The sequence below is a fragment of the Stenella coeruleoalba genome, assembly GCF_951394435.1.
Source record: "Stenella coeruleoalba genome assembly, chromosome: 10".
Lineage (NCBI taxonomy): Eukaryota > Metazoa > Chordata > Mammalia > Artiodactyla > Delphinidae > Stenella > Stenella coeruleoalba.
The window spans coordinates 40536388-40564135 of record NC_137156.1 but is presented as its reverse complement, the minus strand read 5'-3'; the positions used below and the strand labels follow the sequence as shown (position 1 = coordinate 40564135).

Below are 27748 nucleotides of genomic sequence, written 5' to 3'. Positions count from 1 at the left end.
ACACTAGGTGGAATCTCCTCAACACTGTAGGGTCATTTCACCGTCTGGTTTCATAGCAGAGACATTTGCTTGCTCCACCTGTGTGAACAAGGCAGAGTACCCATCTCCTCAGTTGGTCACCCACAGAGCCATCAAAGATTCTATGTTCCAGAGCTTCCCGTAGTCGACCTGAGAAGTCCTTGGCCTGAGCTTCGGCCACGGTAGTAGAGTGGAACAGGAAATAGCCAGCAAGGCGGGAGCCTGGGGAGGCACAAGAATAAACGAGACATGGATTCTGCCTTGTTTGGAAAGGAAACCAAGCTCATGTCATCTTGGCTCATATTACAATCAGATTTTTCAGGGTTAAGCTTTCTTTCTGTGATGCTTTCATCGCTGTGATGCTGTGGTAGGAAGTAAACAACAGTAGCAGCTCACTTGTATCATCTTTCCCTTCTATAATGCAATTTGTTTGAAATTTAAGAAGAAACTATTCACCCTGAGCTAGGTTGAAGGCATGACATGGTGAGGATCTGTAGGGGAGCTTGGTTCTGCGCCGCTGTTGCTGGCTGTGTCCTGTCTCTCTTCCACAGCTGCACCTCACAGGTTATTTCCTGTCTCCCCGGGGTCCCTGGCGCATCTGCTTTCCCAGCACTATGACTTTCTACCAGCACTCTCATTAGCACTTGGTTGTTTGGGAGCGAAAAATGTGTTTTAAACTGTAACATTAACATCTCAGCCTGTTTCCTCTCACCCCCCTCTATCGCTGTGGCTTTTTAAAATCATGTTAGTTTGACTTAAGTAAAAGACAAAGCAAAACAAAACCCTTCAACCTAGCTAGGTTTTGCCCCTGCCTGATGAAAGAGCTATTTCCCCCTTTCTCTTTACTACCAAATTCTTTACCAACACTCCATCTTCATCCATACTGCTCTGTGATATACTTCAAGCTGTGTTGGACAGAAGTTCATCAGCTAACTCACCTTGAATTGGCAAGATGGCAAAATAGTGATTTAGTAGTGTCACTAAAGTCTTAGTCACACATGACCTACTGAAGGAAAGATAAAATGGTTTCCTTTATGGGAAATCATGCCTGACTTGTATATTCTAGTTTTTTGAGGATAAAAAGAAAAATGTGTTCAAGAAGGAACAAGATCTAATTTGCTCAGACTTTTACAGACTTTTTGTTGTGGTTCGTCACTAAGGTAATCTTAAAAACAACAATTACTATGAGATTATGGGAATGTTCTGTCATGCTTAGGAAACAACGTAGAGACTTAAAAATAAATACCTTTCTAGAGAGAATGTTAACAGGGTAATTTCCCTATGGGTTGATGCTTGGTTTAACCTTATCTAAGAATTTTATAAATAACCTGAAAGTGGGATATTACAGTGCAATCAAATGTCACTGCTTCCAGGCAGTGAAAGATAAATCAGAAGAAATTGAAAAAAAAGAAGTGAAATTGCAGAAGATTCACAGACTGGGCTGTGAATACTCAGGAAAGTGGCAGGTGAGGTTCTGTGTAAGTGTGAAGTAATGCACTTATGGGAGAATCAGCAACCAGCGAGGCAGTGAGCTCTGTTAGAACTCAGGAAAGAAACCTAAGCATTGCTGAGAGGGAGGAGGGGTCAGTGTGCTGCTGTGGCCAAAAGTCCGACTGCGTCATCAGGAAGGGCACGTGGAGCCAACACAGAAAACAGCACCTCATGCAAGGCCATGGTAATGTCTTAAATTATCTGTGCACTTCTAGTGACCTTATTTACAAAGTATATGGTGAAGAGGGTAAAGGTCCAGAGAACAGCAAAAATTATCAGGTGGTGGAGGTACTTCCACATGTGGACACATCTTTAAAATGTTGGCCCCAGTTCTGGAAAGATGAAAGCTGAGGGTAGTGTTAGATCAGATATTCAGTCAAGAGCAGGGACATGTTCTTCAGGTCCCAAAATACTAGCTCTAGGGCCGTACCTATTAGCCTTAGGTAAAAGAAAGCACTTCTCGTAGCAAATCAGAAACTTCTAGAGGTCATTGTTCAAGAAGTGGTGCTGGCAGAAACTGTATGGGTACAGAAGGTTTAAGAGGAATCCTTGCATGATGGTTTTCCAAGAGGAATTATGGAAAACTAGGGCTGTTTGGTGATATACAACGGAGAGGGTAACTGCATCCCTCCACAGACTCCCCCTTAAGTGCCTCTTTCAAAGGCAGAACGATGAACAAAAAGAATCACTGCTCCTCTCAAGTATGGCATTTCTAATGTGTTTAAAGGGGGAGGAGGGAGAGCCAGTAGCCAGAAAATAGAATTATTCAACCTTAGGTTCACCTGAATTGGTATAAAATCACATTCTGATTCTCTTCCTTTCCCCTCCTTTTCTACCCACTGTGTCCCTCCATGCAGAGAATTGCTTGGTACACCCTCACTTTAAGCTTGTGCTTGGTGGGAGGCAATAGAAACAAATCTGGCAAGCACTGAGGCTCACCCCTTTAATGAGCAGAGCTCAGTCAGGTTTTCTGGGCTCTCTGGCGCTCCTGTCCATGTGACAAATGGAGCCCTAGAATTTGAATTTCCTTATGTGACAGCTTTGGGCATTGTGTCTTGAAGTTCTTGCCTCAGGAAATGTGGTTGGGGTCAATGTCCCATGGAATTTTAGTAAAAATCATCTTGTATAACTTCATACTCCTATTCATTGGGGGAAGAATGACTTTCATAATGAAGAAATGTGACCTTGTTGGTAGTCCTCAGGATAAATGTAAAGGAAAAAGGCAGAAGGAAAACATAGTAGTATCAGCTCCTTTGGACTGCTTACAATTTCTGCCTTGAAGCTCTAAGACTCTGTGAACAAGAAATAACAATACCTCAAGAAAATGTCTGGAGTGATAGCACCGCTCCCCCTCAAAAGGCTTCAGCCACCGCACATCACCATTTCAGCTGTGAAGCATTTACACCTATGTATCATCTGTGATTGTCTAGAGTTCCTGTTTACACAGATATACTAGAGATGAGCTTTAGTGCATATGGACTGGTTTAAATCTCTCTTAGCTGAGCTGCAGGGACGGTTATCCATCTCAAATTCTGTTTTCAACTCACTGGAATAATTAACCTAGTTTATTAGACTTAGGACAGAAGGAGTAGGTTCTATTCTCGTGATGGCTGCTTTTTGCTGTGTATTTAATCTGACCCTCATTTTGCCACAGGCCTCAACCTTCACGTACCCTTTTTCATGGTTCTGAAAGGAATGGTTCCTGTCTATGGAATATACAAGGGATAAGCCACCCCTCACATACCCCATAACATAAATGCTTCCATTTAACCCATTTACATCAGTTTCCCCATAGGCTAGTTCAGTGGGTGGTAGAAAGAAGAGATAGTTTGAACATAGTGATATGGGAAGTTTCCATTCCAAACCTTTAAACTAAGGGTTTGTGTTTTTTTTCTCTCCCCTAGTTAATACTTGCCTAAACTTGCAAAAACAGTTACAGTAATATCACAAAACTATGGAAACAACATTGCTACACAAGCTAGTAGGATGGTTATTTGAGAACTGCAAGAGCTGTGTCATTGCCTTGTGATTTACCATAGTAATTACTGTTTCAAGAGATTCTGGTGTGATGTCCTATCCTTTCAGGGACTATGGCCTTCCCTTCCCCAGGATCTTCCCCCACCTTCTGCTAGAATAGGAATATTCCCACTCACCTCTGGGTAGGTATGGATAGTAGCTGTTGTTGAATGGGGATTATTTTCTCCCTCTCTTACAACAGATACAAGGAGAAACACTCTCAGATAACCTTAAACTGTGAGGCTTTGCTAAGTGGCTAGACTTGGGATGTGAACTTCCTTCTTTATTATCTGTAAATTTCAGCCATATCCAGTATCTCAAATTGCAATAGGTATAGTTCTTATAACCACTTAAAAAGTTCCCTCTGAGAGTTAAGAGATCTGTTTTTGTTTCTCCCTTCAATATATTAGTTTTTGGTCAAGATTTAGCCTGAGTCTTACAGCATTTCTTTGTGGAATACACTACTGAAGTGTCTTCTCCATTGGCTAACTACACGTTTAAAGCCATGAGTTTTAACGTAAGATACTAAAATCCATATTTGCCCAACTTTGTGTGTCCAAGCTGTTTCCCCCACTCAGGGTGCTAAACAGAATTGGAATCTTTACTAAGACATGCTCAGGAAAGCTTCAAAAGAGAACAGCTTCAAAACCCCTCTCCTTATGACACCAAATGATTGAGAGGAAAGTATTCTTGGAGATTGCCAATTATATTACAGTAGCCTTATTACTGCTAATCACTGTCAATAAAAGGTCACTCCATTCCCCTCTACGTGAGGAAAACAATGAGAATGTATCCAATGAACTGGAATATTGGTCAGTATTGGGAAATATTAATGTTGCAGTACCTAATCAAACCTTGAGTGTACTGGTTCTGTGAACCACTTGAAAAAAGCAAATTAAACTTATTAAACAGTATTGGTTCTGGTATATCTGTTTATAGCAATTGAAACATACGGGTTTTTACATTGTTTTTAAGTACTTTAAGTACTCTTTTATGAGATAAAATTTTATTGGTTCTGGTAGGAAATGGGGAGGGCTCAAATTTTCACAAAAAAGCCAAGACCAGTTTTATTCTGACACCAAAAAAGAACGATGAACTTCTCCCCACCATTCCAACCTGCTAGACAGAAAATGAATGCAAACATGGCAAGTTGGAAAACAGTTTAATGATCACTCACCAAAATGTTCACAAGGACAGACTATTCCACTACTCCTGCTGTCACCGTGTCCTTCATGGTAGAGTATCACAAGTCAAAAGTTTCTGATTGTTTCATTTACTTAAAACCAAATGTAAGAAACAACCTAAGTCATTGCAACTTCAGGCTTCAATGTGAAACCGTCAAACCGTCTTGGAAGGGTTTTCTTTCTGAAAGCAGCATTCCTGTCCAGAAGATGCTTAAGGTTCATCAACCTTTCTTCTTCCAACTATCCAGTAATAGTTAAATGCCTCAGAATGCCCTCAGAGGTCCCAATATTTAGTCAAGGCAAGTATGAAACAGGCTGCATGCCTTCAAGGTATAATGAATATGAGAGTTTTGAGGAAGAGATTAAAGCATCATGGAATCCTTCGAGGACTGAGATACTAAAGCACCAGTGCAGAGAGTCTCATGCAATAGAAAGTCTGGAATGAGTACTTCTTCCTTCAGTACCAGGCCCTTCTAGACTGTGGTTTAGAAGAAGATGATTTTTTTGTGCTTCGAGTTGGGAATTTGCCCCTTCGACTTCAGCCTCCGAACAGCCTCCCTCATATGTTTGGGTTGTAGCGGTGGCATTTCTCCCCACTTCTCACACACATCCAGTGCTAAACAGAGGGCAAGGAGAGAGTTTCATTATCACACAAGAGCTTATGTATTACAATCCTTTTGAGTCCTGTAATTCTCATTAACTCTCTTAAGCTTGCTAAAGAAATAAACCAACACATTTTCCCTTCTTAAGAGAACGCTATAAAATGTATCATGTTAGCTTTAGTATATCCCACATCAGGTATTATCATAGGCAACAGTTTAAAACATATCTTCTCCTTAAAAGAATAGGTATTTCACCAGCTAGAAATTAGCAATGGGCAGCAGCCAGGTTCTTTACTTGATGGACAGGGGGCAGTTCCCAGGGATCATAACATCAGGGACAACTACTCACCATACCACACTGGTCAGCCCCAGTGACTGCTTTTTTTTGTACCTTTACTTTTGGCAGCAGAAATGAGCAAAATCCATTGGAGGAAAATACAGAGTCTGCTTCTGTCACCCTGGGCTGAGGACAGGAATCAGGAGGGCAGATTTCCTAGGTGTTTCCAGGCCTTCCAGTATTGAAATTTTCAAGGAATAATGTTCATGCTCTCCTGAATGCAAGGCTCCCTTTATAGTGTAAATGGAAACCACCACTGGTGCCTTAATAAGTCCCTCACTATAGATATTCTTGGAAATAAGACCACCACAGGCTCAATCCAGTATTTAGACCAACACCACTCACCTTCTTCTACCACCTCCCCGACGAAAACTTTGGAAATACCAGACATAGCAATAACAACATTCTGAGACACAGAGGTACCAGTGATGGACTGGATCAGCTTGAAAGAAGGACAAAAGACTGTGATTAAGGTAGTCAAGGACTGGCTTTGGAACATAGTACCCATAAGAGCTCTGCACTGAAAGAGTTCACTAAAGGCTGGATCTGAAATTGACACCAGTAAAACAAAAGGATTCAGGTGTATAATGGCCTATTCTATTTGTTGAGACCCTATCCCTAGAATACAAAATTACAACTGGTCAGATTATTGAGGGGCATGCTATTTTTATTTTCCTGCCTAAATATTCCACCAACTTGCCTAACACCTCACTTCAAAATGCCAATGGATACAGCTCTTGAGTCTCATTCAGTTCTCATAGCTCATGGAAATGAGTGTGGTAGTCCATCCTTACCCTTTTAATGGCTGCCTTAGGGAAAGCTGACCGGCGATACATTTCATAACGGTTCAGCTGCTCCTCAGAAAAAGAAGAAACCAGGATTCTAGACAAAGATTCAGGTAATTAAGTTCACTTATAAGAATGAATACTTAAGATGTATATTATTATGTCAATAAAAGCAAGTCTCAGATATTTAAAAAATAAATTTTTCAAGGGATCAATAGTATTAGGCTTAGTGTTTATGAGGAATGAAGAGAAAGCATCTCTACTCTTACGGAACTTGACAATAAGTGAAATACGAGTTCCTTTCTTACTTCACTAAGAACAAAAACAACAACGTTGGGTCATTGAATCACACTGTACAGGTTATGTTTTCAGCATTAGGCTCTCTCTCCCCATAAGGCTACGCTTCACATTAAAGATAAAAATTTAATATGTAAATTTATATTCAAACCAGTAGTTTCCAACATTAACAGATTAAGGGGAAATTTTATAAAATATATGGAAAAGGGTTAATAATCTTAATATATAGTTAAATTTTCAAATAAATTAAAAGATGGCCATACCAATTTTAGAAAATGAGCAAAGGAAGTGAATAGGAAATTTATAAAATATACCAATGGCCAATATATAGAGAGGAAAAAAATTAAGCTTCAGTATTAACTAAAGAAATTAAAATGATGAACTAAAGAAAGATTAACATTTTTCATAAAACAGATAAAGAAGTATTAAAAAGCATGGTATTAGTGAGGATGGAGGACACAAACTCATACATGCTGGTAGACTGTGAGGTGGAACAACCTTTTTGGAGAATCTGGAAATACAAATGAAAAACCTTTGAAAATGTTCATACTGTTTAAACTACCAATTACCTTCTAGGAGTTTATTTTAGGAAGTAAATGGACAAGTATGCAAAGATGTGCTCAAAGATGTTGATCATAATGTTGTCAAAAGAGAAAAAAAAAAACCAGAACTACAGAAATAGATTACATCATAGTTCATCCACATAATGGAATACAATGCAGCCATTAAAAATGATGATTTATGGGCATATTTACTGACATGAAAATATTTAGCTATATACTGACATATCAAACATTAAAGAATATATCTGAAAAGGTATATACCCAAATATATACCCTGGGTAAACTCTGGGTGGTGGAATTATAAGTAATTATTTTTTCTATTTTTCTGTATTTTCTGAATTATTTGTAATGAACCCATACCATTTTTACTATCAGAAAACATAATGAATCTATTTGCATTTTGAAGAAAATTATGACCTAGATGTATAATTAATGACATGGAAAACATTTACCATATATAATGTGGAAAACAGGTTACAAACAGTCTTTAACATCTTTGAAATTTTTAATTTAATTTATAGATTTATATGTGTAAAGAAAATATCTTGGTGAATATACATCAAAATATTAACAGTGTTTATTTTGGTGGTATGGTGATATTTTTCTTTTTACTTATATTTTCTATACCATAACATAATAAAATATTAAGTGCTTTATTTTCTTTTGAGTTTAAAAAAGAAAAAAAAAATTTAAGGACAAGAAAAATGTATTAACTTTGTGTGGTCAGGTTAGAGCCTTGAAAGGGGAAAGATCAGAAAAGTGACTTACTGCATCTTTTGAATCTCATCTTCATCCACTTTCTGCTTCTTCTCTTTCTTTTCTTTGGTATCTATTTTCAGTTTTTTGGCTGCAGGAGTAAGTAATGATGAGTCTTCCCTTTCAACTGCTGTTAAATCTGAGATATCCTGACTCTTGAGCTAAGAAGACAAAAGAAACCCTTTATACATTTGGTCTACTTCCCAGACTTGGGTAAGGTAAGAAGACATCATTTCTCATTACAACACAACAAATCCACTTATTTTTGTAGTTTTTGGTTCCAGGCATTGGCTGTACCATCAAATATAAGCTACCCTGTCTCTCCTAAAGGAGTTTTCAGCCCAGCTGTGGAAAGAAAACCTACTAAATAGTCCAGTTTTCCAGGTTAGCTATGATCCTAGTTCCAGTTATCTGTTTACAAGGGCAATGTAGTGCCAAGGATCATGAAAACCACTCTCCCCCTGATCCTCTTCTTCTGACCTCATTCTTTAGAGGGGATGTCATAAAAGTCCTCTCCACCCAGCCAGCTCTTCTTCATCTAAATCTATAGATCTCTTTACTGATGATGATTCCATGTGGAAAGAATATTAAAAAGGAGGCACCTTCTCATCAAAGCAGTGTTTTTTTGAATTTGGGACTTTAAAGTGAGCTTTTCCCACATGTAGGGCTCTTTTCTTCCTATCTTTCAATACCACTGTATCATGCAAATATTTACTTCCCATTACTAGACTGATAACTTTATTTATTCTTTAGTTCTTTTAATTAATTTATTTTTGGCTGCATTGGGTCTTTGTTGCTGTGCGCGTTCTTTCTCTCGTTGCAGCAATTGGGGGCTACTCCTTGTTGCGGTGCACGGGCTTCTCATTGCAGTGGCTTCTCTTCCTGCGGAGCACGGGCTCTAGGCACGCGGGCTTAGTAGTTGTGGCTCGCGGGCTCTAGAGCGCAGGCTCAGTAGCTGTGGCACATGGGCTTAGTTCCTCCGCGGCATGTGGGATCTTTCCGGACCAGGGCTCGAACCCGTGTCCCCTGCATTGGCAGGCGGATTCTTAACCACTGTGCCAACAGGGAAGCCCCTAGACTGACAACTTTTTGAAGATAGGTTTGTCTCTTATTTATCTCTCCTCACATAAATATTTACCATTGTTTTACTCATACTAGATGTTTAATATCTGTTTAATAATGACAAAAAAATCCAAACTTCATCCCCTCCAACAATATAGACTCTAAGGATACAACAAACCTCATTAATGAGATTTAACTTCTGTTTCCTTAAAGAGAAGCTCACATTTAAACTCATACAGGAATATGAGAAGTATGTTGAGAGCGAAGGCAGTAAATCTTTAACAACCTTTTCAACTTCTTCTCTAGTTACTGATATATACAAATTTTCTAACTTCTCTGTGCTTCAATTTTGGTGATTTATATTATCCTTAAAAATGAGCCATTTTTCTTGAAGTTTCAAAATTACTTGTTCTAAACTTGAACATCAAATTTTCTTAAAGCTTAAAGATCTCCATATCAGTGCCTATAGCCCTTTCTTATTTCATAATGTTGTACATTTACATTTCAAATAACCAGGTCTTAATTTTATTGTTTATGTTTTTAAAGCACTAATTCATTAACATCTACTTTCATCCTGATTAATTCCTTGCTCCTACATTCTTCTGGTTTATTTTGTTCTTTTTCTGGTTTCTTGAGCTGGGTGCTTATTTTCAATATCTCTTGTTTGTTAGTAAAAATATGTAAGGTTATGAATTTTTCTTTAAATAAAGTTTTGGTCAAATCCCATTGGATTTGACGTGGCATTCTCTTTGTTAATTTCTTTAATCCAAATGCTATCTAGAAACTAGTTTAAAATGTCCAGGTGTTAGTTTTTTGGAGGGAGTGGGAGTGGGAGAAATTTTTGTTTTTAATTTCAGGTTCTATTGCACTGTACTAACAGGATATGATCTGTTATGATTTCTACTTTTAAGAATTTATGCTTTTCTTTGTGGTCTGGTATATGATCAATTTAAAAAAGTGTTTCACAAGCATCAGAAATTTTTTTTATCTTCTAGGTGCAAATTTCTGTATGTAGTGAGCTTTTTACTGGACTAAGCTAATTATTACTTAAATCCTTTCTGTCCTTGAGATCTGTTTTTAAAGTTCCTTCTTAAAGTAGTTTTGTCACATTTTTCTTTTTCTAAAAGTTCTTAACTTTATATATTTTGATACAACTTTATGCTCTGAAAGTCTGTTTCCATTTAATTCAATGTCTTCACCCATGCTCTCACACTTACATTCAAACAGGAATTATAGCTCTAAGACCCCAAGATTCTACCTTTAGAAAAGGAACCTAGAGAACGCTGAGATTCTAGTATCCTGACTGATGCTCAGCGGAGCAACACTGCTGAACTCTTGGGATGGCACAATTGATAGGTTTGGTGCTATAAAGACCCTTGGACATTAGCACCCAGGTCACTGGTAGCAGTGAAATGTCCGAAGAGGATAAGAACGTGACTAAATTATTAACTACCTCAAAGTCTCCCTTTGACGACTCCGCAGCCTATAATGACAAAGTTACACTTAAGCAATATCTAAGAAACCATATTGAGGTGAAAGTGGTACTAGGAATCCTGGGTTCTAGCTTTTGCCCTAAGTTTCAGTGTTGATTGGCATTGACCTCAATTTCCTCACCAGGAAAACCAAGAGGCAATTTGAAATTCCTTTAGAAGTAGCTTTAACGCCTAAGGGCAGGGATTAAAAATACTGACCCAGTGCTTGGGTCTCGGGAACTGAACCGGCTCTGAAGGTTTTGTCTCCTCTCTCCCCCCCAACCCCGCGATGGCAGATCTAAAGGGTCACTATCTTAGCTTGGGAGGGACCAATCAAGAAGCCTGTCAAGCAGCCAGTGACACAACTCCTCCGGCCTCATCAACACATCTCTCCCTACCTCGCCTTCTTCAGCCGAGGCCTCTTTCAATTCCCCATCTGCGTCTCCGTCAGTTTCCTCCGGGATTCCGTCCGCGTCAGTAACCCCCGGGCCTCCAGGAGCAGCGGCCGTCTCATCTGACTCCCCTGTCTCTCCACCTTTTTCCGTGGGCGACTCGCAGGAATCATCCATGGCGGCGAGAAGAAAGATGGGAGAGGAGATCGCGATGCTGTCAGACTCAGGACCTCGGGACTCCGCGCAGCACCGCAGCCCAGGAGCTTACTTCCTGTCGTCGCGCTGCTATGACATCACCCATACCGCTCCTCCGCGGGGTCATTTAGAGGCGCGCCTAGAGGACTTCACGGCTCCGATTTACTTCTGATTTGGTGGCGGTGGGGAGAGGGAAAATTGAGGGCACGGAAATCAGTTTGTGGATTTTCCACCTTGGGAAACCAGCATTTGTAAAGGAGAGCTTTGTTGTTTACTGAAGGGCTTCTTTTTCCTTTCCGTCTTTCTCAAAACGCAGTGTCAGTGAACTCCGTCCTTAATCCGCTTTCCTCAGAGTAAAGTTTGGGGACAGGAGAAAACTCAATTCCGTTGTTCGCCCTTGTGGGATGCGGCTACCGGGCAAACGCAGGCAGGAACTCAACCTCTTACAGTTCAATTGGACAGAGACCTCGGGCTTGTGTTAACATTGAATTGCCAGCGTTTCTCTTCCGTTCCTCAAGCACCTAAAAAGAAAGAAAATAGTCATACAGCTTGAACAGAATTTAAACAATGCAGTATTAACTCCACAACTACTGAGCGTCTACTTCGAGCCAGGAACAGTCCTAGCACCACAAACAAAAAACAGGCGGATTCTACGCAATTGTATGATTTTCCCAATTCACGAGGACTCAAGATTGGGGTCGGTTTTACAAATCTGACTTTTAATGTCACTTTGGTTAATGTCATCAAAAGTAAGAGGAGGGCTTCCCTGGTGGCGCAGTGGTTGAGAGTCCGCCTGTTGATGCAGGGGACACGGGTTCGTGACCCGGTCTGGGAGGATCCCACATGCCATGGAGCGGCTGGGCCCGTGAGCCATGGCCGCTGAGCCTGCGCGTCCGGAGCCTGTGTCCGCAACGGGAGAAGCCACATCAGTGAGAAGCCCGCGTATCGCAAAAAAAAAAAAAAAAAAAAAAAAAAAAAAAAGTAAGAGGAAATAGGGGCTTCCCTGGCGGTCCAGTGGTTAGAACTCCGCACTTGCACTGCAAGAGGGGCGGGTTCGATCTCAGATCCGGGAACTAGGATCCCGCATGCCTCGGGGGCGGCTTAAAAAAAAAAAAGTAAGGGGAAACAAATCCTACTGGGAGGGAGATATTTCCTTTGAGTGTTTCGCTTTAACGAGCCATTTCAGGGATTGGGAGCATGAAGTGCGGATATTTCCCTTTTAAAATTTTCCTCTCTTTCCTCATTGCGGTACGGAGGCGGGCATTTTACTCACGTCTTTATCACTAGATTCCCACACCCATTACATATTTATGTGTTCAGAAGGAATGGCCTTGGAAATGTAGGTGCGCGTTACCATATTCCTCTCTTTGTTTCTACACGCCTGGATGAATTACCGTATTTTGTGTCCTGCGAGCTCCCAAAACCTTTGGAAAAGGAGCGCACTTCGGGAGGCGCAGACAGGTGAACCGCGTTTTTTCCCTTCCACTTATACAGCGGGTGACCCTGCGACGCTCTCTTCTTGACCTGGGAGGCCTATCTCTGCGCAGCGGGGTGCACTTGGCGCAGACCACAACCACCTGCTCCCGCTCGCTGAGCCCCGCCCAGCTAGGTGGGCAAGGGGGCGGGGCTCGGGGGCGCTCTGACGCGTGACGCCGGATCCCGGAAGTGACGCGCTCCTGGGGGAAAAGGCGGGGGGAGGGGGGTGGTGTCCCGGCCGGTTTGGGGGGCGCGTTGCCCGGAGACCGAAAGTTTGCGAGCCAGAACAGGCTTGGCGGCGGCCCCGGAAAGGGGGTCCAGGGGGCGGCGGCCCTGGGGATGGGGAAGGAGCAGGAGCTGCTGGAGGCGGCCCGCACCGGACACCTCCCGGCCGTGGAGAAGCTGCTGTCCGGGAAGCGGCTCTCCTCAGGCTTCGGGGGCGGCGGCAGCGGGGGCTCAGGGGGAGGCAGCGGCGGCGGCGGCGGCGGCGGCGGCGGTGGTCTTGGCTCCTCGAGCCATCCCCTATCCAGCCTGCTCAGGTGGGTAACGCTACGGGGCTGGGCAGCTGCCTGGAGACCCCCCTTCCCCTGCCCGTCTCCTGGGTCCCCAGAGAGATCGGGGCTCCGGAGGCCCTGGTGGGGTGGGTTTGCGGGGTGCCCTGGGGCGAGGGCAGGCGGCCCAAGGGGCGAGGGTCGCCGGTGCGGGTCCGCGCGGCGTCAGGCTCTCCTCGTCTCGCCTAACCCGGCAGCGAAGAATGGTGGGAGTGCCCAGGTGGCAGCCTCCGCCGCATGGCACAGCCGGGTTTCACCCTCGCCCGCTGTTGGGTGCCAGCTGTTGTATCTCACAAGCCACTTTAGAGCAGAAAATATGTATATTTTAAATCTCCCTCATCTCCTGCAGAAACTCCCACGCCTTGCAGAATCTCGCGGTTCCCTTGGAGGAAATTCTCTTGATTCCCTTCTTTTGGGAACTTGGAACCTTCCACCAGGCTCTGCAGGACGTGGCTTTTGTTGTTTATATTAAAATTGCCTCTGGGTTTATCACGCTCAAAGTGGTGTTCTTTGAGCCCCTCTTGTGCTTGAAGCTTCCATTCTGGTTCCTTATAGTGAATCTCATTGGATTAGTCTGTTAAGTGTCATATGCAGGGTTCATCAGGGGGTTTATTCATCAAAAAATAAAGCTTTAGAAAGACTTGTTTAGGAAGCTGAGGGGTGCTTTAAACTTTTCCAGGGTCTGTTGTTAAAATAAACACTTGAATCTGGAGCTGTAAGGATTGAGAGAAAAAGGTCGTTTTTATGTGGCTTGGAGGGGGGATTGTAGGTGCTTTGTCAGTGTGAGTAAAATGTGTTGTTTCAGCAGCACTTTCATAGCCGGTTTTCTTTTCCTTCCTTGTTCTTTTGAGGTTTTTAAGAAGTGGAAGTTCATTTAGAAATGGCTTCATTCGCTTTTGTTCCCCATTAGTTTATGTAACTTCAATTTGAGTGAGCTTGGACCTAAAAAGCCCAAGGCTCTAATAAATTGTTAGGTATTAAGCACTGAGTGCAAACCCAGGTCTATACAGGAAGATATTAAAAAGCAGTCTAAGAGAATTCTCCCAGGGGGTTCTTTTGGGGAGGCAAAAACCAGTACCATTTGCGGCAATTTCCAGCCCCTAGAACAATGCTGTCACGTAGTTAGTACTCAGGATTTGTTGAATAAATAAAAGTATCAATTAGGAAATGATACATTTCTACATAAACTGATGGTGGTACTCACTGTTAGTAGTTCAGAGAAATGAGACATCACTGTGGGATGAGATGGAGATCAGGGCTTCCAGGAGGAGGGGGACTTCAGCTGACTTTGCAGGATGTGAGGATTTGGGTAGGTGAAGTACTATGAGAGCGTTCCAAGTGGGCACACCATGATCAGGGGCACTGAGGTGGGAAAGGAGACTTATTTGGTGCCAGTGGGTCACTAGAAGAACTTTCTGTCTGGAGCCTTAAGAGGTTGGGTGTGATAAAAAGAAATAATAATAATGGATGGCTATACTTCCATCTTTCAGAGTGACTTACTCTTTATGTTTATATTCCCAGTTCCTATATCAGTGCCTGACACAAGTGTTCAATAAATGTACTTCGAATGCATAAATTGGGTTTTGAATCTTACCTGGATTACTTTGATATTCCTGCACTTCTGATGTCTGAGAGATGAGAGAAAGACCATACCGGTTTGGAGGTGCCTGTCTCTAATGAGCTGAATGCTACAGCATTTGTCTGTTTGCCAGAGATACCTTACCTCCCCACCCCCCCACCCCTTAACTACCTTGTAGTTAGGCAAGACTAGAAAATCTTTGTTGATTTTCTTTTTTTTTTTTACTTTGGGCCTCATGTTAATATGTCCAGTCTCTGTCATAAAGGGTGGATGTTGTCTCCACTCCCTTGTGTAAGAGAGCTGACTCCTTCTGACTTGCTCCTGTATCTGTTGTCGAGATGGTATATGGCCTCAGAGCTGCCCTGGCCTCTCATCCCTGTGACTCCTAGGGGCAGGGAGGATCTGCAGGCACTAGTTACACTAGGTATGTCATTAATTAGAGGTGACTCTGATTAAACCTAGTGAAAGATTTCTGAGAAAATGAAACCATGCATTTAGATAATCCCTAGGTCAGCATATCCTCCCTTTTTAGGTTTGGAAATAGTAGAGGGTAGGTCTCCTATGCCCACACACCCCACCTCAAGGACCCTGGGTTATTTAATGAGAGCTGTGGAATTGTAGCTTCAGATTTGGCCCCTGCATTAGCTGCCATATCCTACCCCACTAGTATTGTCAATTGCAGCCTACGTTTGTCCAGCTGTTTGGAGTGACCAAGTCAAGCAGGCAGGAATAGGAGCTTACAGCTGCAGTGGATATAAATGTTCTGGATCACAAGTATGTTTGTCTACTCATATGTTAATGACCCAACCCACCCCCCACCCCCATTCTACAAAGGCTTTGTGCTTATTCTTAAGCTACAAAATGCCTCCTCTCTCACCCATCCCTTTTCTCTTATACTGCTTGGGCTTAGGTCTTAACCTCTTAAAGCCCTCCCTAATGACCCTAATACACACAGATCTCTCAGGCTTCTACTTCTTTGGAACCCGTTATCTGCAGTGAACAGTTGCACGTCAACTCATACTTTGCTTGCCTAGATTTCACAGTTTATTGCTTTACATATAGTAACCCTCACCAATTGAGAACATACCTGCTGAGGATCAGAAAGTCAGCAAAGAAGACTTCTACTAGGAAAAAAAGTGGTTATGAACTTCATGTCCTTCTGACCTTCACTTATTTACTGTATACTTATTCAGAAGCAGTATAGTATTACGCTTCAGACCACTTCTTCTGGAGTCAGACTGCCTGGATTCATATTTCGCTGCTACCACTGACTAGCTGCTTGACTTTCTGTGAATTACTCAACCACTCTGAGCCTCAATTTCTACATCTGTGATATGGGGGAATATTATCTGTTTTATAGGTATTGTCTTATGTAATGTGTGGAAGAAGCTCACCACAGTTTCTGGCACATTGTAAGCGCTCACTGTTAGGCTTCCCCAGTTCCGTTGAGCACGTACAGTTTTGCCATGCTGTACCTGCCACGTGCAAAGTGCCATGCCAGACATGTCTTAAATGCTGTTCTTTTACTCTTGGGTATCTGTTTTCCAAGCCACGGCAGATTAGAAACAGTAAATAAGGGAGAGGCCCTGCTCAGGCAGGCACACTAATGCCATTCACCCACCAAATGTTTACCCATCCTCTGCTTTGTGCTAGGCCAGTTGTTAGATGCACTGCAAAATTTATCTCAGGCCTGGCACATAGTAGGTAGTCTGTCAAAATTAGTCCTCTCCCAATACAAGGTCTGTTCCCTTGTAGTGTTTATAGTAGTATGATATGTCTGTATGACAGATTGGCAAAATAAGAGAAAAAGCAATAAAAGGCTAGCATAATTTTTCCCACCGCCAGTAATTTGAGACTATTAACATAGATGAATATAGCCCTACACACCTTGTTAGGCCCCAAACATCACTGCACTATAGCTTAGTGCTGTAGTATCTGTTTACTGTGACTCTTAGCCAATCAAATAAAGATTAAACTACGTTCAGTATAGCTTGTTAATGAAAGTACAAAAAATTTTAGTTTTCTATCTAAAATAATTCAAATATAATATTTGTTATTTCAAAGGACAAGCAGTAGATTATCTAGAAAGCATAGTTATCTAAAATGCCTAGTCCTACAGAGGTTCTGAATAGCATGGATTTTACTTTATATAATACTGTCTCATTTTCTAATTGTTGAATGGTTGCCTTTATTCTGTAGCTTGAGACAGGCTCTGTGTTAAACTTTTTTTTTTTTTTTAAACATGGTATTTTTCAGCCCTGGGCACATAGTAGGGCACTCACATTTTCATGTGATGGAGAGTTTAATATGTTTATGGCTATAGTGAAACTACTGATTTTCAGGAAAGCAACTTCTGTTTGAGAATACAGTAAGATTTGGATTAAAAGTGTTCTAACAACTAAGGGAAGAAAGTTCTGAGGAAAGGAAAAGTTAAAAGAAAACACAATTCATTAGCTTAAAACTATGAAGTGGATTATGAGCTAAATACTGATATGTGTCAATGTGAATGATGTAAAGTGAAATGCACTCCTGAGGTTCAGAAGCACAGAGAAACAGACCAAAGGTTGTAATTGAGGAATAGATTGTGTCATAGTCTAGGAAAGTTCTATACCTGATTTCTTTTTTTTTTTTTTTTTTGTGGTACGCGGGCCTCTCACTGTTGTGGCCTCTCCCGTTGCGGAGCACAGGCTCCGGACGCGCAAGCCCAGCGGCCATGGCTCACGGGCCCAGCCGCTCCATGGCATGTGGGATCCTCCCGGACCGGGGCATGAATCCGTGTCCCCTGCATCGGCAGGCGGACTCCCAACCACTGCGCCACCAGGGAAGCCGTATAGGGCTGATTTCTTAAGCATGAGAAGAGTGAATAAGAAAAGAAGCCAAGGAGGCTTGCTGGAGAAATCTGAAAATTTATAGACAGTAGCAAGAAATTTGACTATAAACTAGATTTTTACTCTACTGTGGGTGGTGGGGAAATTATCCAAAGACAGTCATGAATTTCCCAAAGATATGAAAAGGTTCTGAAATAAGGAATGAAGAATGCAAAGTTGTTTTTTTTTTAAAAATAATTTATTTATGGCTGTGTTGGGTCTTCATTTCTGTGCGAGGGCTTTCTCTAGTTGTGGCAAGCGGGGGCCACTCTTAATCGCGGTGCGCGGGCCTCTCAGTATCGTGGCCTCTCTTGTTGCAGAGCACAGGCTCCAGACGGGCAGGCTCAGTAATTGTGGCTCACGGGCCCAGTTGTTCCGCGGCGTGTGGGATCTTCTCAGACCAGGGCTCGAACCCGTGTCCCCTGCATTGGCAGGCAGATTCTCAACCACTGCGCCACCAGGGAAGCCCGAAGAATGGAAAGTTTTGAAAATTGGATCCCATTTGAGGGGCAATAACGGGTTCTCTCCAAATTTAGAAGATATGACAAAGTTATTCATTGTTTTAAAGAAAGAGGATTCCTGGGCTTCCCTGGTGGCGCAGTGCTTGAGAGTCCGCCTGCCGATGCAGGGGACACGGGTTCGTGCCCCAGTCCGGGAAGATCCCACATGCCGCGGAGCCGCTAGGCCCGTGAGCCATGGCCGCTGAGCCTGCGCGTCCAGAGCCTGTGCTCCGCAACGAGAGAGGCCACAACAGTGAGAGGCCCGCGTACCGCAAAAAAAAAAAAAAAAAAAAAAAAGAAGATTTCTGATGTTTATTTAAGGAATTCATACTTTAAAAAAAAAGAGTGATTACCCTAACCATTCTATTGAAATGGCCTCCGAGAATGGATGTGTAGCTTGGAAATTATAGTGACGTGACAGCTTTTTCTCATGCTGACCCTTTTACTTTTGCCCTCCTACTGGGCTAGATTTCTTTTGAATGTGCCTATTTTGAGCAAGATGATTTTAACATCCTGAGGAGTGTAACACTGACCATGTAAGGATGTAGAATGGGAGGCCTTAGAAGCAGGAACTCATGGATTTGTGTGATCTAAGTTCCTGCTCTTCTAAGAGAATGCAAGAGCAAAATAACAACAAAAAACACAACTATTTACTAGGATAGCAGTTTTCTGGATCTTCCACTAAACCTTCTTAATTCATTAAAAATGATTTTTAAAGAACTTCTTAAAATACTTCTTTAAGTATAATTTTATTGGGATTGGCAACCCTTTTCCTTTCATTTGGAATTGCTGTACATTTTTGCTTTCTCAAAAGCAGAACGTGGTCCCCCTGTTAAAAAAACAAAACAAAACAAAAAAGGTGGCATGCCTGGGAATGACTGCAGCGTGGTTACTTTATATCTAAACATCTAGAGCATGCCTAATGTTAAACTGAGTAAGGCATCTACTGGTAGTAAAAGATAATTTAACGTAAGTTTGTTAAGTCAGCGATCTCCCTTAATTCTCTGATTGAAGTTCAGTTTTGAAAAAAAAATTTTAAAAAGAGAATCTATTTTATATATATATTTGTTTATTTATATTTTGGTAGCACCGGGTCTTAGTTGCGGCATGAGGGATCTTTTTTAGTTGCAGCATGCAAACTCTTAGTTGCGGCATGCATGTGGGATCTAGTTCCCTGACCAGGGATTGAACCTGGGCCCCCTGCATTGGGAGCACGGAGTCTTACCGACTGGACCACCAGGGAAGTCCCTGAAGTTCATTTTTGAGTGTCTTAGTTACAAAAATTAGAGACGGGAAACAGTGAAACAATCCTGTGAAGAATTTGGTTTGTATCTAGTCAGCTTCAACATGTTCACTTGTCCCGGGAGGTTCTGGTCCCAGTGAAAGTTGCATCTTTGGCCGGAAAAATCCCTTTGAAGGTTCTTCTCCCTACCCCTCACCCTCCTTGGTTTGTTCACCTCAAACAGCTATGAATTTTGTTTTGCAAAAGGAAGTCGAGGCTATTTCTGCCCTAGTCTTCAGTAGAGAAAGTAAATTACTGGGTTTTATAGCCCAGAGACACCAAGGAAGCCCCAAAAGTAGATAGTGGAGAGTTTGTTCTTGGAAATGTCAGGCTCTCCTGTGGGCAGGAACTGGGTCTCTTCTGGAGAGCCCTCAGAAAATGTTACCCACACCGATTTCCAAAAGATTACTGGGAGATTTTTTGTGGCGTAGAAAATTATATTGTTACATTCATAGAACATCTTCAAATAACTTTGGTGTGGTTAGAGTTAATGGTAGTAATACTAGAAATTTTATGGTATGGCTTCATATTTATCCTTTCTCAGTAATTTGTAGATCAAGTTTGTTTAGTTTACAAATCAAAAAAGAGTTTTTAAAACGTCAGTTGTCTCTGCTTTACTTGTGATGTTCTTACCACTATTAAAAACGGTGGAGATGATCCAGGAAGCAGAACAGCCCTCTGGCTTACTTAACTGGTGAGAGTTTAGCATGGCTGCTAAGGGTCAGGCTCTGATCCATCTCTGCCTTGACTTAGGCAAGTTATGTAACCTCTCTGAGCATCTGTGTGTTCATATATATAATGGGCCTAGGATAGTACCTACCTCCTGAGGCAGCATCCCATGAGTTAAGATGTGTAAGACACATAATGCCTGGCATATGCCAAGGGCTTGGTGAACCTGGGCTACTACAGTTATATGATGGGAGCCCAGTGCTCGCCACCTTTGATGAATCTGGAATGATAATCCTGTTTGTTAAGGACATGTGTTTTTTGTTTTTAATGTTCCCATTTAAAAATTTATAGTAATTGATAGCACAGGCTCCCAACATTTTCAAATATGAGTCCCATTTTTAAAAGCCTAAAAATGGTAACGGTGGCAAAGTTACAAACTGATAAAGGTTCACAATCCGTTGTCTGAAATCTTGGGGTTTAGAATCCAGAATTTTGGGGGTGCTGGAGGGTGATACTGAGCTCCTACTGGGATCTGGGGCAGCACTCTGAAACATTACATTTTGGAGTGAAACCTGTTAATATTCACACTAAGTGGGATAAATATGAAGCAGCTCCATATCAGTTTTGCACCTAACCAAGTCTGCCGCTAACTTTCGAAAATTTATTTTCATAACTTTTTGGATTCCTGAATTGTAGACAAGGGATTACGGACTTCTGCCTTTATTATAGAAGAATGCTAGACACATAAAAGCACAAAGAAGAAAATAAAATCATCTATAGTTCTACCACCTAAAGAAATTAACTGTTGCAATTTTTTTTTTTTTTTTTGGTACGTGGGCCTCTCACCACTGCGGCCTCTCCCGTTGCAGAGCACAGGCTCCGGATGCGCAGGCCCAGCGGCCATGGCTCACGGGCCCAGCCGCTCCGCGGCATGCGGGATCCTCCCGGACCGGGGCACGAGCCCGCGTCCCCTGCACCGGCAGGCAGACTCTCAACCACTGTGCCACCGGGGAAGCCCCAACTGTTGCAATTTTGGTGTATATACTTTGGTCTTTTTTCTATGCAAACTTTTTATTTTTCTTCAAAACAGACAATGTTCTGTATGTACTTTGTCTCAAATTTCTCCTTGCTATATTGTGAACATTTTCCCCATCATTTTCTTTTCCCCTCAACCTCATTTTAAATGGGTAAGTGGTATTCCATAGTGTGTATGAACTGTAATTTATTTAATCCCTTCCCTACCATTAGACATGAGTTTGATTTTAGTTTTCTGCTGTTGGAACAACACTGTGGTGTACATCCTTGTAGATAAGTTTGTGCGTGCTCGTGCTTATGACATTTTATATACTCAGTAGGATAGTAGATGTAATTTGAGTATTTAACCATTGCAAAAATCACATATGTGCAGTTGAATTTGAGGACTCACAATAATTCTAAGGCCCCTTACATCTCCTGGGTCCTTCTGATTGGAAAGTAATGTACTGATCTATGGCTGCTAAATGCTACTTATATTTAGAAAGGTACCTTTGTGCAGGCACAGGATTTTTATTAGTCAGGTTGGGGCCTCTTGGGTCCTTCTTCAGAGGCAAAATGTTTAGAAGAGGGCCATTAATAATACAAATGCGTAGAGCAATATGCTTCAAGCAGAACGAGACAGAATCCATTTTGTTTTTGCCTTTTGTTGTTCTAGCTTTTATTGTGGGAAATTTCAAACATATAGAAGTCGAGAGAATAAAATAATGAATCCTCACCTACCTTAAGTAACCATAAAACAAGTATCAGCTTATGGCAAATTTTGTTTCTTTTTATCATCATCCCCCCCAACTCAATTATTTTGAAGAAAACCTATATATCATTTAAGTGTGTATCTCTAAAAGATAAGGACTCGTTAAAAAATATTAAAAAATACCACTATCACACCTGAAAATGGTAGTTCCTTAAAACCGTCAAGTGTTTAGTCAGTCAGGGTTCAAATTTTCCATATGGTCTAAAATATTGTATTATTTATTTTTTAATTTATTTTGGCCACTTGGCTTGTGGGATCTTAGTTTCCTGACCAGGGATTGAACCCAGGCCCTCAGAGAGTGTGGAGTCCTAACCACTGGACCACCAGGGAATTCCCCAAAATATTTTATTTTATATTTTATAGTTGGTTTGTTCAAATCTGTGTTCAAACAAGGTTCATACATTGCATTTGGTTGGTATGTCTCATAAGTCTCTTTAAATCTGTGGCTTTCATCTCTGTCATTTTTTCATTCCAGTTTATTTGTTGAAGAAAAAAAGGTCATTTGCCCCATTTCCCAGAGTCTGGGTTTCGCTGATTGCATCTCTGAGGTATCATTCAACATGTTCATCTGTCCCCTGTATTTCCTGTGGGCTGGAAATCAGATCTAGGCTTGGTCTGATTCAGGTTCCGATTTTCTGGCAGGATTTCTTTCTAGGGGATGTTGTGTACGTCCTTCTGTTTAGTCTTCTTTTTTGTGATGTCGGCAGCCATTGACGATCACGGTCTAAAGCCATGATTTAGAGTTTGCAAAATGGTGATTTTTCATTTCTATTTTACCTTCTTCGTTTATTAACTGGAATACTTTTTGGAGAGAAACTTTATAGAGAAACCTCATGTTATTAACTACTTGGTTACCCTGAGGTAGAGTTTGTGTAGGAAAGATGGATTAAATGCTTGATTCTTTTCCTTATTTACCAGTTTTCAGATCAAGTTGGTTTCCTAGTAGTCTTCAGACGTGTCCAATGAGTTTCTTGTGAATAATCATTGTGAACTCGTACTTTTAAGCTTATTTGTGCTTCAGTAATAACCTTTCTAAAATGTGCTCTGAGACATTTAGACTTTGACAGTTTTACTTTACTATGTAGAGCAGTTGAACTGGTTTGTAATGAAGTGGTGTTGTTTGTATTTGTGTATTTTAATTGAGTGCTATTTCTACTCAGAGTCCTCCAGTTTGTGCTGGTTCTTCTGGTCACTTGCAAATCAAGGATTCTAATCTTCCAGAGTCTGGATTAGTTCAGATGGCTTTTAATTTTTTAAGTTTCCTGCTGGCCATACATGGCCCTATAGGTAACAAAGCCTTAAAAAGATACTCTAGACACTTTAGAGACCAAATTTCTTTAGATTTTAATTATGGAAAACCCACTAAAAATGGTGTTTTCCCACCAGGTTTATGGGGTGGCTCTAGATAAGAATCTGGGTGTGTCAAGGTGAGTTGTTACTTATTCAGTCTCATATGTTACTCTGAATATGTTTCGTGGTGTCACACTTTTTACGTAAACATTGAAGAGTCAGTTGAATTGTCTTTCGTTAAGTATACTAAGCATAGGTCTCTGTCTCATTATTGACTCCTGAGCTATTGCATTCAGAGCTCCCACTCACAGGTCCGATTTTGAGTTCCTGTTCTGTCATCTGTATATTTTCTTTTCTTGGTTTGGAGCTCAACTATATATGAAAGTATTTCTTTTATTTTATCCATTGGTTTTATGTGTTTGGAGTGGGGGTGGGAGGACTGGGTCAGGGTCCTTCTGCTTTGGCTCAGATTCCCCCCCTTGACCAGCCAGATGTACAAATGCTACACCTGTAGTGTCAATTGAAAAGTGATAAAAGCACCACGTGGAGCCACTTATTTGTTTCTTTTTGACAGTTGTTGGGACAGTAAGCGTTCTACTTCAGAGAGATCTTGGCCTCTATTAGGCAATGACAGCATCCAGCTCCATCTTACTCACTCCATAGCACTGTCATGTTGGGCTCTCAGATTCTTTAAAGAGCATTGTCATGAGTTAAGATGAAAAACGAAAACAAAAACAAGAGAAGAAATATGTTTGACTTTACTGAGAAAGTAAACTTACTTAAAACACTTGAGTAACACAAGTGTTACTTAAAACACTTGAGCTTCATAGTGCCAAGGAGTTCACACTGTCGAGTTGGATGGTGTGTAATTCTTGCAAGACCGAGGCTGTGCCTCTGCCTCCACGTGATGGGGTCTGTCCTCTGTCAGGGTTGCACGCTGGCTTATCCCTGCCAATGAGGACTCGATGTGACTGGAAGAGCAGCTCCAAATGTATGTCCCACTAATAATAGTACTAGTAGTCAGCATTTATTGACCATTCACTGATACTGCATTAGTAGCCTTAATTTGGAGGGCATTATTAAGTGCTTTTCCTTACTAAGATTAAGAAAGTAAATTTTTTTATTATTGTCCCTCCTTTTATTGAATTTGTGACTTTCAGCTTTGCTTGTGTATAGTCAGATCTCCTAATTACAATTCTTTTCAGTCATAGCGAAAGCTTAAAATCTCAGGGATTTTAATTTTCTTAATTAAAAAAAATTGGAAACTCTCTCTTCTTACCTGTGAAAAACTAGAGACAGTGGTACTATTACTTGAGGTATCAGATACTTAGAAAACACAAGCTAGTGTATTTGGAGGTGGTGCTTTATTTAACCTTAGGAGGACCCTTCTTAAAGGGAGTTTCTGCCTGTACCCCAGCCCTTTTTGTCTGAGTGAACCAACCTGTTGACTTTGTTTTCCTTTCACCTGAATACGCCTTCATTGTGATTTTCTTTTCAGTTTCCTTTAAACACAATCCATTTCTCAAGTTATTTTTCCTTTTGAATTATAATTGAGACCTACTTCTAAGAAGTCCAGTGGCCAGAAGAGCTTTCAGAACAGATCATTTCAAAAGGGCTGTTTACCTGGAAAATTCTTTCTGGGGCTTGTTTTTAGATCTTTAGCTCTTTGCTCAGCCTGGAGAGGAGCCTGGTCCTGGCTTTGTTCATAACTGTTGGTGTCATGTTCCCTCCTCCTCCTATGATCCAGCTTGATTCTGGATCCTGGTTCGGTTCACCTGCCTGATTCTTGCTTCTTCAGGTTGCCCCACAGCCCTGATAAAACTTCCACAAAAGCCCAGCTCAGATTGCAGTATTTGAGGTAGTTCACTCACAAGTTAGTTCACAGCAGCTCAGAGCTGTCGCTACAGACTCTATGGTAGGTTGGGATGTACACGTTGTTGGGGAAGAGTTTTACTTCTTGAGCACTTAATACTTTCCTCTGTCTGTACCCAGAACTTTACATCTATATTTTCTCAGTCTATCTTCACAGCATACCTGCTAGCTAATTGTTATTATCCACATTTTACAGATGAAGAAGCAAAGGTTCAGGGAGAGGTTAAAGTGACCAGCTCAGGGCCACATGGAGGATGGCAGAGCCAGGAGTCTGACTCCCCAAACTTCTGCTCGTAAAGCATTGCGTTTGACCACTTGGAGAACTGTCTTTGGAAGAAATTCAAACCACCCCTTACTATATGCTTAGGTAAAATTTTACCCCCCAGATTAGGGATTTATTTATTTTAATTTAATAGTTGCTTTGATAACACTTTGTGCCATCCACAGTTCTTAAGCACTTTACAAATATTAGCTCATTTCATCCTCATAACAACACTTTGGAGAGGGCACAGGTAGTATTGCCGTCTTACTGATGAGGAAACCAAAGCCTGGAGCCATCAGATAACTTGCCCACTGTAGTAAGCTGGGAAGTGCCGAGGCTTGCTTCCAAGCCCAGGCAGACTAGCTCCGGAGTCCTTAGTCTTAGCTTCTACGCAACTGGGGATTGTTCCTTTTATTAAGAGTGTAATACAAAAGCCCTTTGGAACACTTTGACTACATAAAGTGAGAGGCTTATTTTTTAAATCATTGGCAATTTCCTTGGAATATAAGAAAGTTAGATGAGGGGAATGTCTTTAAACTTATGCCAAATAATATATTAGTTTAGAGGATATAGGGAAAGCCGTGCAGCTCACGAAGAGGAAAAAGCCTCCCTTATTCTCAAACTTCCTCAAACTTTTCTTCTAGAAAATCCTCACCTTCCTCTCAAGCAGGTTAATGCTTTCATGAATTTCACCTCTGAGAAAATTCAGTACCCTCCCCTCCCCCACCAGATTTTAAAGTGGTAAAGATTTGTTTTGGACACATGCCTGCGGGATGTACCACAGAGGCCAAAGGGTGTGCGAGGGAAGTAAATCTAAACAATTGGCAAGAAACTAGAGGCCTGTGTATTTGAAATTATTTCTAGCTATTGCTACCCATTCTGCTTTTTTACAATTCCTTCCCCTTCCCCTGCCTCATTAGTGGTTTATGACCAGATTTTCCATTCCCAAACAATAATTAGTTTGTCCATAAAATGACTTTCAGAGAGTACTGTCTGGCTGGTTCAAATGATTGTTGATAGTAGTTTGAAGCCTGGGATTATGGGACAGGAAATGTTACTTCCGTAATCCTTGGTGCTTTAATCTTCACAATCCTGTGATATTGGTATTAGTGACCATTTTACTGATGAGAAAGGTTAAAGTGACTTGCCCAAGACCGAGATTTTCCATTTGCAAGGCCTGTAGAGTCTATTTTATGTGGAGATCATGGCTGCCAAGAAGACGTCTGAGTCCCCAGGTTGTAGAAGTAGAAGGAAAAGATAGTATTCTAGCTGAGTAGTACTGAAAACACCTGTGGGTCCTGTATGCTTAGCAGTAATAGAATACTCTATTACTTTTTATCTGTTACAAATGAAAATACCTCAGATGTTGAAATTGGCAGAGATTCCAGATTCATTACTTTTTAATCTGTTGCTATCTCCATTATTATATGTTTAAGAACTCGGCTGGAGAATAGTTTTCTTGCTAGTCACTCTTACCAGCAGCCTTTTTGCTGTCTTTAGCAGACCCAGAGCAGACTTTCAGAAAGGTTTTTAAGTAAATGATCGAGGGTTTAGTGTTTCACTTTAAAGTTTAACAGTTTTTTCTTTCTTGGAGAGTGTATACAAAATCAGGATCCAGTACTTTTACTTAAGTTTTTTCAACCAACTTAAGTTTTTTCAGACAGAGCTGTCTTTTTAAAAATGTCTTTTCTGTAACCATCATGATCTGTTAGACTCTTTGTCTTTAGTTACCATCATTTCTGTTTCCCTCACTTTTTAATATTTACTCTTTAGTCGACTATATATCTGAAAAAATGTGATTATATAATAATGTAATAACCAACGTTATTGCCGTGTGTGTGTGTGTGTGTGTGTGTGTGTGAACACTTCCTATTGCTCAAGGTATTATCTGATTTCCTTCTATTGATGAAATAATGAAGTCACTGGCTGACTTCATGTGATGAATCTGGCTGGCATCAGGTTTCCTCATTACCAGGTACTGGGACTTGCAAGATTTTGACACCTGTAGCCTTAACCTTCTGCTTTTTAACATTGTTTTGATTGTGTTTCACATTCGTTTTAATGTGTTTAATTTGTTTCTCATTGCCCACTTAGTATTCATACTTATACTAGTCACTTAGGATTGGTCTTTTGGTTCGTGTGGCCATCTGGGATTGAGTGGAACAAAATATAAATCTTGTCTTTCCTTCCTTCACTGATTTTGATGTTAGCCTTTTATTTGATCTGTAGATACCCAGACAAAATCTTTAAATTAAGCCTTAAGTTCTTCTTGTCTGTAGAGTTGGCCTAGGACTGTCTGGAACCCTGGGTTCTGGAAAGCACATAGGTCTCTTAGTTTTACCCTTTAGTCAGCCTCTCCGTGCTTGAACTCTGAAGGGAAGAGGATGAGGGTTAGACAGAAAAATCAGTCTACAGGTAACATGGCCTCCAGGAAGCTTCCTCCT

General features: G+C 41.3%; 2 protein-coding genes across 12 annotated transcripts in view; one reads left to right on the top strand and one right to left on the bottom strand.

Annotated features, from left to right (window-relative positions):
• Positions 1-156: 156 nt before the first annotated feature.
• TAF11 (TATA-box binding protein associated factor 11) lies at positions 157-12690 on the bottom strand. 4 transcript variants are annotated; one of them, XR_013830145.1, is made up of 6 exons: positions 10982-11844; positions 8062-8210; positions 6443-6530; positions 5994-6090; positions 4703-5325; positions 157-240 (listed from the first exon to the last, which is right to left on the bottom strand). XR_013830145.1 is itself a non-coding variant. In XM_079933771.1 (6 exons), exons 2-6 carry the CDS (start codon positions 11150-11152, stop codon positions 5195-5197), a joined length of 636 nt encoding a protein of 211 aa, XP_079789897.1. In that variant the 5' UTR covers positions 11153-11691; positions 12565-12690; the 3' UTR covers positions 4449-5194. The 4 variants fall into 4 exon arrangements, 3 of the variants coding, with proteins under 3 accessions (XP_079789897.1, XP_079789896.1, XP_079789898.1); XM_079933771.1 differs by lacking the exon at positions 157-240 and adding an exon at positions 12565-12690 and having other exon boundaries at positions 4449-5325; positions 10982-11691; XM_079933770.1 differs by lacking the exon at positions 157-240 and having other exon boundaries at positions 4449-5325.
• Positions 12691-12897: 207 nt separating this feature from the next.
• ANKS1A (ankyrin repeat and sterile alpha motif domain containing 1A) overlaps positions 12898-27748 on the top strand; it is a 188068-nt gene continuing 173217 nt past the window's right edge. For all 8 annotated transcript variants that reach the window (XM_079933764.1, XM_079933759.1, XM_079933763.1 and 5 more), the window contains exon 1: positions 12898-13185. In XM_079933764.1, the coding sequence (XP_079789890.1) occupies positions 12986-13185 (200 nt within the window). In that variant the 5' untranslated portion in view covers positions 12898-12985. The remainder of the gene's footprint in view (positions 13186-27748) is intronic.